Source organism: Phacochoerus africanus, chromosome 10, assembly GCF_016906955.1.
Source record: "Phacochoerus africanus isolate WHEZ1 chromosome 10, ROS_Pafr_v1, whole genome shotgun sequence".
Classification (NCBI taxonomy): Eukaryota; Metazoa; Chordata; class Mammalia; order Artiodactyla; family Suidae; genus Phacochoerus; species Phacochoerus africanus.
In genome coordinates, this window is record NC_062553.1 from 97,156,108 (window position 1) to 97,166,276 (window position 10,169).

Below are 10,169 nucleotides of genomic sequence, written 5' to 3' on the forward strand. Positions count from 1 at the left end.
GTTGAGCCACAACAGGAACTCCTAATGACCATTTTGTAAAAAACTAAAATATAATACATATATTCATGTATTCTTTTTTTTTTTTCTTTTAGGGCCACGCCTGAAGAATATGGAGGTTCCCAGTCCAGGGGTAGAATTGGAGCTGTAGCTGCCAGCCTACAACACAGCCACAGCAACACCAGATCCGAGCTGTGTCCGCAACCTATACCACCACTCATGACAATACCAGATCCTTAACCCACTGCGCGAGGCCAGGGATCAAACCTGCGTCCTCATGGATAGTAGTCAGATTTGTTTCTGCTGAGCTACGATGGGAACTCCACATACATGTATTCTGAATCACAAAATGCTTTGAAATAAGTTTTGTAACACAAGGTCCTCAGCTTGCTCATTTAGCTTCATTCACCAAAATCAGCGCATCCCATTTGAAACCTAGTCTCTTAAATTCCTACACTGACAACACTCAATTGTGTGACTGTGAGGTAATTACAGATTCTCTTTGGGCTAAAAATGTGTGATCATAAGATGTAGAGAAACCAAGAGTTTGAGTCTCACACTGTCTATGACTCCCATAGCAAGAACAAATAAGGTTTCATATAATCCACACTTCCAACATCCTTGCTTGATAACCATGAATTTTGCCATTATTTTTTAAATGACTACAGTAGAAGATTACACAAACTATTTCATATCCTTAAATTTGTTCAAGTCTTCCACAATACAATCTGTCCTCATTAAGTCTTGAGAGTAGGAGTTCCCATCGTGGCACAGCAGAAATGAATCCAACTAGGAACCATGAGGTTTCGGGTTCAATCCCTGGACTCACTCAGAGGGTTAAGGATCCCACTTGCAGTGAGCTGTGGTGTAGATTGCAGACTCGGCTCCGATCCTGCATTGCTATGTCTGTTGCCTAAGCTGGCAGCTGTAGCTCCGATTAGACTCCTAGCCTAGGAACCTCCATATGCTGCCGGTGTGACCCTAAAAAGCAAAAAAAAAAAAAGCCTTGTGAGTATATTTAAGCAACCATTAATGATGGTTTTCCCTCCATGCTTTTAAAGATGATAAAAATGTTTTGCATACCTATGTGTGAAAATAACCACCAAATAACTAATATACTTCTAAATACACATTAAATAACTGTAACTGTTATTCCTAAATATACAAAAAATGTCATCCTAAAAATGACTATATATGGCAGTCATTGATATTTTGACTAAAGAACTTTTTCACTGCTAGCCATTTTTAAGCAACCACTACCATTACTTTGACTTTTTCAAAAGTTCTTAATCCATAGCAGTAAGGGATAAATGCCTTCAAAACTGGAACAGCATTGGGTACTGTGAATAAAAATAACTTTTTCATTGTTTTAAGTAGAAAATAACAGATATTCTGAATTTAAAAATTACACATGACATAAAATATAAAACAAAATTATGAGGATGTATAGGAAAATATAGCAGAAATATACACTGCTGGGAGAGTTTGTCCTTGATGGTGAGACTAGGGTGCATTTTCTTTCATTTACATATCTATTAATTTTTATAACAGTGAAAAAATCTACATAATTTAAATAGTTGACTTCTAAAAAGTGGAGAGTGTCCCTTCACTCTAAATACTAATGAGGTTAAAGTCACAAAGATCGTGACACCAAAGAAGCAAGAAGACACTGCGACAGAATAGAATTTATAAACACTCTAACAGGTACACTCATATAATACAGAACCCACTACAAAGACAGCCTCAACCTCTGAGAGTCACAAAAACCTACAGTAACAAAGAATGGTACAGTCATTTCTGCACACTTTTATCACACGATTGAAAGGTGGTGCAAATAAACCCCATTTGAAAAACAAAACAAAACCTCAAACACTCACTCTCTACCACGCCAACACTCGTCAAGTCTTCCCCCCAGCCCACGTGTACAATCTCCCGACAGAAAGGATGGATTTAATTGTCCCTCTCCAAGAACCTTACTTATAATCGGAACTCGTAGAGGAGTAAGATTCCGAGTCGCTGACCCGATCTTCAGAATCACAATCCTCATCTTTTTGTGAAGGGGGTTCTGCAGGGAGCTCCTCCGGGCTCTGACGCGAACCGCACAACGCCATCATCAGGCACACAGCAGTTAACAAATGCGTAAGTTCAGACCTCACAGCCATAGCTCACCGGGGCCGCCATGTTGCCATGCTGCCTCCGCTGGGGAAGGGCGGAGGCCACGTGATTACCAATCCTCAGCTGCAATTGGTAACAGCTCAGGTTGCCAGGGAGACGGCGAAGCTTCTCAGAGAGAAGCAAAAGACTGAAAGGAGCTAAAGAACTGAAATTTCTAGGAGGGCGTCTAAGAGGAATAGAAGCTAAAACTTAAGCGCTTACGCTCTCCTAAACAGACTCCTTTAGAGCAGCCTAACTTATTAAAACAGGCGAAGGCCCACCGGTCTTTTTTCTTTTTCTTGCAGTTTGCTCTTTGTTTCTACGCCAAACAGCTATCCAAAACCTTTGAGGCTCTCTGCCTGGGTTTTTTTTCTGAGGTAAACTCCATCCCCTCAAGGAAAGGACGCTTTTAAGCAATGTCTTCAAGGTCTAGATATGTTTCCTTGGTTTTCACAGTTCTACCAAGCAGATATTGTAGAAAGGAGCTTCAAATTGGTGCCAATAATGTGAAAAAACTGCGTGTTCATTTTCTAACTCAAAATTTTATAATTTTTCTCATCTTTGAAGTTGGAAGTGTAAACAGATAAATTTTTCTTGTCATTTGCAAATACCTACATCAAAAATATAAATACATGTATGTATATATGTGTGTGTGCATGTGTGTGTGTATATATATATATATTTAACTTTTTTAAGGGCCACACCCACGGCATACGGAAGTTCCCCCAGGCTAGAGGTGGAATGAGAGCTGCAGCCACCGGCCTACACCATAGAAACACCAACACCAGATCCAAGCTGCATCTGTGACCTCCACCGCAGCTTGCACCACATGGGATCTTCAACCCACCGCATGAGGCCAGGGATCAAACCTGCATCCTCATGGATACTATGCGGGGTTCTTAACCCCCTGAACCACAACAGGAACTCCCCAAATATTTTTTGTAAGTAGAAAATAAAGCATTTACTGAGATTCAGCCATTGCCTTCATTACTTGTTCTATTCACATGTGTATGAATATATGTATATGAATATATATATATATATCACTACCCTAAAATAAGGAAATTGAAGCCTAGAGAGGTAATCTTGTTAATGGTCACATGGCTAACAGGCAACAAAGTCACCCAAGAACTGAAGTCATTAACCCCTAGATTATATTTCCTTCTCAGAACTCAGTATTTCAATTAGAGATCTATTATAAGAAAAATAAAGGATGAAAATAAAATTTATAAAATGTATACAACTGAAAAGCTGAAAACAAAATGTTTGACAATAGGAAAGTTAAATGCACCTCTCTCTATAAAATATGATTAATATTATGTTAATAGAAATGTTTTCGAAGAAAAATGCATGGGGAAATGTTCCAATTATAGCAGGTTAAAAAAAGGACATAATATTATTTTATGATCTCAATAGATAGGTGATGGGGTTTCAGCTTAAGCTACATGGGGGGATGGTAGAGACTGAAAGGTGAATGGGCAATTTATAACACAGTGTACTATGATAAGTACAGAGTTCTAATGAAATACCCAAAGGAAAACAAACTAGGGCATGTAGGGCCACAGCAAATTTCTTAGAGGAAGGCTTATCTTGTTATTACATGATATTATGTTCCAAACAGAGGAAAATATTGGGAGATGAGTCATCCCATGGCCCAGAGTGATATATGCATGGATAACTCAAAAGAACTTGAGCAGTAGCAGTCAAATATATAAACTGTCAAGCTACAATTTAGTTTCATTTGTCACATTAAACTACATACATTTGAATATTCTAAGTTTTATGGTTTTATTTATATTTCTAAATTTGCTTTTTTTATCATTGTAAACTATTGAATTTATTTTGTAGTTTATTTTTTAAATCTTATTGAAGAGCTATAAAGCACAAAGCTCATCCCTGCTTCTTTAAAATTATAATTTAGAGAGTTCCCATCGTGGCTCAGTGGTTAACGAACGTGACTAGTATCAATTAGGATGTGGGTTCGATCCCTGGCCTTGCTCAGTGGGTTAAGGATCTGGCATTGCTACAATCTATGGTGTAGGTCACAGATGGGGCTCTGATTGCTGTGACTGTGGCAGAGCCCAGCATCTGCAGCTCTGATTAGACCCCTGGCCTAGAAACTTCCATATGCCTCAGAAGAGGCTATAAAAAGAAAAAAGAGGAAGAAGAATAAAAATTAAAAGTTAGTCAGCCCTGGGAACCTACAAAAGTCTTTCCAGTAAAGAGAGGTCCAAATACCATTCAAATTGGAGGACAGAGGACTATTTCATAAAGGGATAATGGGAAAGGAGTTTTCTGAGGTAGAAGGAGGGGATGGTACCCAAGGAACAGATGGAGGAATATGACCTTGCTCAACACCTCATCCCTAAAGCTGGTACCCAAAGGAGGATGCAGGTGTGGCTGCTGACATGCCAACTTCAGTTAGGAAGCTGAGGCAGCCTCCATGTGAGGATGTTTATTTTCTGTAGTAAGTAGAAGGCAACCTTGCCAACTAAAAGTGATGGAGCAAGTAAATAGGGTCAGAAGCCTGAAGAGAGTAGAGCCAGGAAGGAAGAAAAACGAATATTTTCATCAGTATTGGGATCCAAAAAATGTATTACTTCTAAAGTCAGAGAAACAATATTATTTTAAAAGGTGGAATCACTATAATAGTTATATTACGTTTCATGTTTAAAATACATGGAGGAGTTCCCGTCGTGGCGCAGCAGAAATGAATCCGACTAGGAACCATGAAGTTTCCAGTTTGATCCCTGGCCTCGCTCAGTGGGTTAAGGATCCTGAGTTGCCACGAGCTGTGGTGTAGGTCACAGACGCAGCTCGGATCCCGTGTTGCTGTGGCTCTGGTACAGGCTGGTGGCAATAGCTTCAATTAGACCCCTAGCTCCCATTAGACCCCTAGCCGGGGAACCTCCATATGCCACGGTGCAGCCCTAAAAAACAAAAACAACAACAAAAATGTATGTATTTATTCTCCTTACAATCACAAATGTTAAAAATAACCTAAAATTACAGCCTAAAATTAAAACTGCTTTAGGTAGCTCTCTAATAAAGTTAGCTCTTCCTCATTTTAAAAGCACCTTTTTTAGGGCTGCACCTGTGGCATATGGAAATTCCCAGACTAGGGATCAAATCAGAGCTGCAGCTGCCAACCTATGCCACAGCCACAGTAACACAGGATCTGAGCAGTGTCTTGATCAGACATTTTAAATTTTGACAAAGCCCCACATTTTCTTACTATAAAAACACTCCGGTTTTTTCTTTAAGCATCTAATAATTTCATATCCTGCTCTTAAGTCTCAATGCCACCCCATTAAACAGAGAGTAAAATCCAAACACTAGAGTCTCTTTCAAAAAATTGTTTTCCAATTCTGCAAACAGCTGAGCACCAATTAGGAGTCAAAAGGCTTATTTCCAGCTATATGTTAATGGAATTAATCAAGTGTGTCCAATTTGCTAACCAAAATATCTTAACCATACAGATTTTAGGGCCCTGCCCACTTCGACAGGATCAGAATCTCCACAGGAAGGGCCTGGAAATCTCTACTTTAAACCAGTGGCTCCAGTAATCCTTAAGTTAAAGGCAAACTTGGGAAACACTGCCCTTAGTCTTCCCTCAGTTTCTATGCTACCTACCTACGGCCCATTGACTGCTTCCCAAACAGGTTGGAACCCACTCCCACCTCCTCATTTTGAGCACGGCAGATAGACCTCTCCCTGATTCAGAACCATCATGAATATAATCTTGAGCAAACAACCTCTCCAAGCTTCACTTTTTCTCTCTGTGAAATCAGATATTGTAACTATTTCACAGGACTGTTTGGAAATCCAATGATTTAATGCATGTTAAATAGCTAACACATAAAGTGTCAAAAAATTCAGCTATTTTATAGATCATTTACTCACCTAGTGCTCTCACTGTGGAATGCTACTTACCCAAAATTCGACATTTCCCTTCAAGACTCAATTCAAATATTACCTTTTCCAAGAAGCCTTCCCAGATTCTTTTCCTACCTTAGTAAGAATTCTTCTTTCTACCTTCCCCTCATAACACAGTCCATAAAGTTCTTTTGTAATTACCAGTCTGCCTAGTATCTAAATTATTTAGGAATGTGTCTATATCTAAATTATTTAGGCATGTGCCTATCGTTGCTACCAAATGACAAACTTCTAGAAGACATGATTGTTTTCAATCTTTTATCTTACAGAAGGTTGAACCAGAGCAAGAAATGCTACATAAAGTGTATCTTTTAAGAACTGTCCTTTCATACTAGATAAATCTCTGAGTTATGTCAACTTAACTAATTTATTTTCACATGTTTAATGTACAAAATTTCTCCACTCCCAGAAAAAGTTACCCCTTTGCCTGATCTTCACAAAAGAACTAAGAGCAATCATTTAAAATTCTTAAGTTTTCAGATATGGAATTAGCTAATCAGATTTCCAACTTTATATATCATAGTTGTAATAACTAAATTAATATTTAACACCCTTAGATGTATTGGAGAGGATGAAGAAAGGAAAACAGTAAGATGCAGTTTTCAGGGCCTTTATAAGAATACTGTCTTTGGAGTTCCCGTCGTGGCGCAGTGGTTAACGAATCCAATTAGGAACCATGAGATTTCAGCTTCGATCCCAGGCCTTGCTCAGTGGGTTAAGGATCCGGCATTGCCATGAGCTGTGGTGTAGGTCACAGACGCAGCTCGGATCCCATGCTGCTGTGGCTCTGGCATAGGCTGGCAGCTACCACTCCAATTAGACCCCTAGTCTGGGAACCTCCATATGCCGCAGTTGTGGCCCTAGAAAACACACACACACAAAAAAAGAATACTGTCTTTGTCTATTTTATAATTACCAATTGTGGGAAGACTTAAAAGATTCAGACTGAGGTATGTTCTTATTTTCTATTTTCCACCATACAAATGGTCATCCATCTTCTGAAACCCACACGTTTGGTTTAATACATATGAGACATAAGGTCCTTATTTCCATTGATTACCATCTCAATTAGGCAAACAATACAATTCTGACATAAAATACACCAGATAAGAGCATAATTAAATATTTAGTATCGTTAGCAGGTTCAAGAGCTCTTTCCTAAATAGTAATACAAGCTAGCAATGAGAACTAAATGAAAATAGGGCCACAGGAGGTTATCTCCATTAAAAAAAATTAATTTAATCGCACAGTAAAAACTTCATGTAATAGAGTTTTTAGGAACTAATTAATATTGCCTTAATTGTTAACATGGAAATAATAATCACGAACTACATAGTAATATTGACAACCACAATCACTTTTTAAATCATGAATAATTAGTAGATTCAGCAAAACAGCATTTTAAAAACAGACTTCATAATGTGAAATTTTAAGTTTGGGTAGAGTCATAATATGTAAGAATAACATTTTGGCAATCTTTATAGAATTGCTTTATGATTGAAAACTTTCATTTTCCTATATAAAAATTTAATTACCTGTAAAAATGTATGGAACTAACTTTTAAGATCATGCAATCTCCATGTGAACAACAATGGAATACAGATGAGAATGCAGAAGTAAACATAAAAGTAACTAGAGTAGACAGCACAAAGTTAAGCCCCAAACCCAGTTAACTTACTCCTACTTATTCTCATTTTATATTTACATTTACTAATTCTAACAAATTTGGTGAACTATTCTACCACCATAGATCAGTAGCTGCCAACCAGAAAGAAGAGAGGCCTCCGTGAATACCACCAGCAGCAAAAATTGTTGATGCCTGACAATCTGACGATGAAGAAAAAAGTAGGAAACAAAAAGCACACATGAGATTTACAAAAGCCATAGCTTATAAATGAGTGTTGTACTCTCAGTAGCACCTTAAAAAAAAAAATCACTGTAATGTTGAACTCTACAGTAATTTGAAAACGACTATGAAAATGCTTCATAATCCATGCATTTCTCAGTCAGAGGAGCCAGGGTCTCATCCTGACTCTGGCACTAATAACCAAATGAATGTGGACTAAAACAGTTGCTTCATCTGAAGACAGCAATAATAATCCCTGCCTACCATACAGGGTTGCTAAGAATCCAATGAGATATAACATTTGCAATCTAATATCTTACACTTAAGAAATAAGGCAGTATGTGATGCTACATTTTCAAAAAGTGTTGATTTTATATTTATTTTAGTGTTTACTTTTTGAGCTTAAAACAATATTTTATTCATCAGGAATATTATCTAATGGGGCACACCTTTACCCCAGAGAGTTCTAGATATTTTAGGTCTTTTAAATATGCTTATTTTGCTGATGGCAAAAGTATGAAATTTAGGTCATCAAACATTTTCAGATACTCACTTTTAGCTCACTTTGTCTGCTGGCTTAAGTATCAAAATGTTGGCACTCTAGCCTGGATCAGAACCATATGCTAGCCTTTGGGCTTTGGGCAACAGTCACGTAACTGAATTTTCTTAGATAATTTAGGAATAGCTATCTTTTTGTGTATCGTTTGAATTTTTTTAGAACAGCTGTAAACATAACCCCTTTGTCTGACAGAACTTTAGTTTTGTAGAGCACTTAAATATCACCTGAAATTCACACAGCCATCCTGTGAGGTGGATATTATTTCTTTATATTACAGAATGAACAGGAAAACATAGACAAGTTAAGTCTTGCCATGTTCTACAACTATGCGGTATGCATCAAATAGGACTCCAAGGGAATGATTTAATTTCAATAACCTTGTGTATAAATTAAAAAAAAAAACTTTGCAGAATTCAATGAATGCTAAAATGATTATTTGGGTTACTGTTCATATCAAGATTGACACAAATATTTGTTAATTTACTTAAGAAAAAAATAACTGAGAAATGTAACAGTGAAGATTTTTCCTGACTCAGACAACTGTTTTTGTTGTTGTTGTTGCAAGCAAGCAAGCAAAGTCTTTATTAAAGGAAAGCAAATAGCTCCTAGGGCTCTTCTGGGAGGGTTACATGTAACTTTTTATCAAAAACAGGATAGCTGAGTATTTTTTGCTGAGCTACTGCTATTTTAATATTGACATTTTGAAGCTAACACCTCATGCAGAGAAAAGCTTGCAACTTTGCTTTAGTTTTGTTTTGGAAGAACTATCTTTTTCAAAAGCTCAGTAATTTAATGCTTTACACCTTGAAAACCATATTTACAATGGAAAATACTCAAGTAATTAAAAAATAAACACTCAGAAGTTATCTTTTAAAGTAAAATGTAAAAAGATAGTCTGCTATTTTTTCTTGTCTGTAATTTTTCTATGGCTCAAGGCTACTGGTCTCTAACACAATTGCCAAAATTTTGTGGATATCCTATCAGAGATGTTTTAAAGGAAAAACATAAAATCCTGTAAAACTGATGTGAAAAATCAGCCATGAATTGGTCTGGAGACTGAGAACTATGAATAAATTAGTGCAGTTTGAATGTTATCTAATTTCTCTAATTTCCATTATATCGGAACAAATCCTTACAAATGACATTTGATTACTTAAGAACTTGTGTGAAAATCTATCTTCATTAAATGAAAGAGAAACCTCTATAGAAGTCTCAAATTTTTAGTGTGCTTGAAAACATTAAATAGTAAATAACCACTAATAAAAATAATGCATTGAAAAAGCAAAAAATTCTCATGTTAAGTTAAAAGTAGAGAATTGTTAGCCAACATACTGACAAAGACACTTACAGTTTCAGATTCCATTGGTTCCTATAGCATGTGGGAGCAGTTATTTGTAATTCAGATAAAGCAGCTTTTCATATACTGAGCAAGTTTATTGCAGAAACACCCCAGTACTACTTCTAAAATAATCATCTCAGTCTTGATTGATGGCTATAGTTTAAACATTTTCTTTTGCCCTGGTTCATTCAGACAGGTTTGTGCTTTGGATCTGAACCCCTGCAGTATTAATTAGTTTGGAATTTTTTGGCATCTGACATTTAAAACATGAAGAAATTCTGTTGCATCAGGATTTTAAGCATTAAAACAAACACCCCCACCAGCTTTATCAAAGTCAT

The 10,169-nt window shown here is 36.9% G+C and overlaps 1 protein-coding gene across 1 annotated transcript in view; it reads right to left on the reverse strand.

The window, feature by feature from the left end:
• Positions 1-2,193, reverse strand: part of INTU (inturned planar cell polarity protein) — an 80,198-nt gene extending 78,005 nt beyond the window's left edge. Inside the window, exon 1 of the mRNA XM_047799274.1 lies at positions 1,975-2,193. Within this exon, the coding sequence (XP_047655230.1) occupies positions 1,975-2,159 (185 nt within the window). The 5' untranslated portion in view covers positions 2,160-2,193. The remainder of the gene's footprint in view (positions 1-1,974) is intronic.
• Between the last annotated feature and the right edge of the window lie 7,976 nt (positions 2,194-10,169).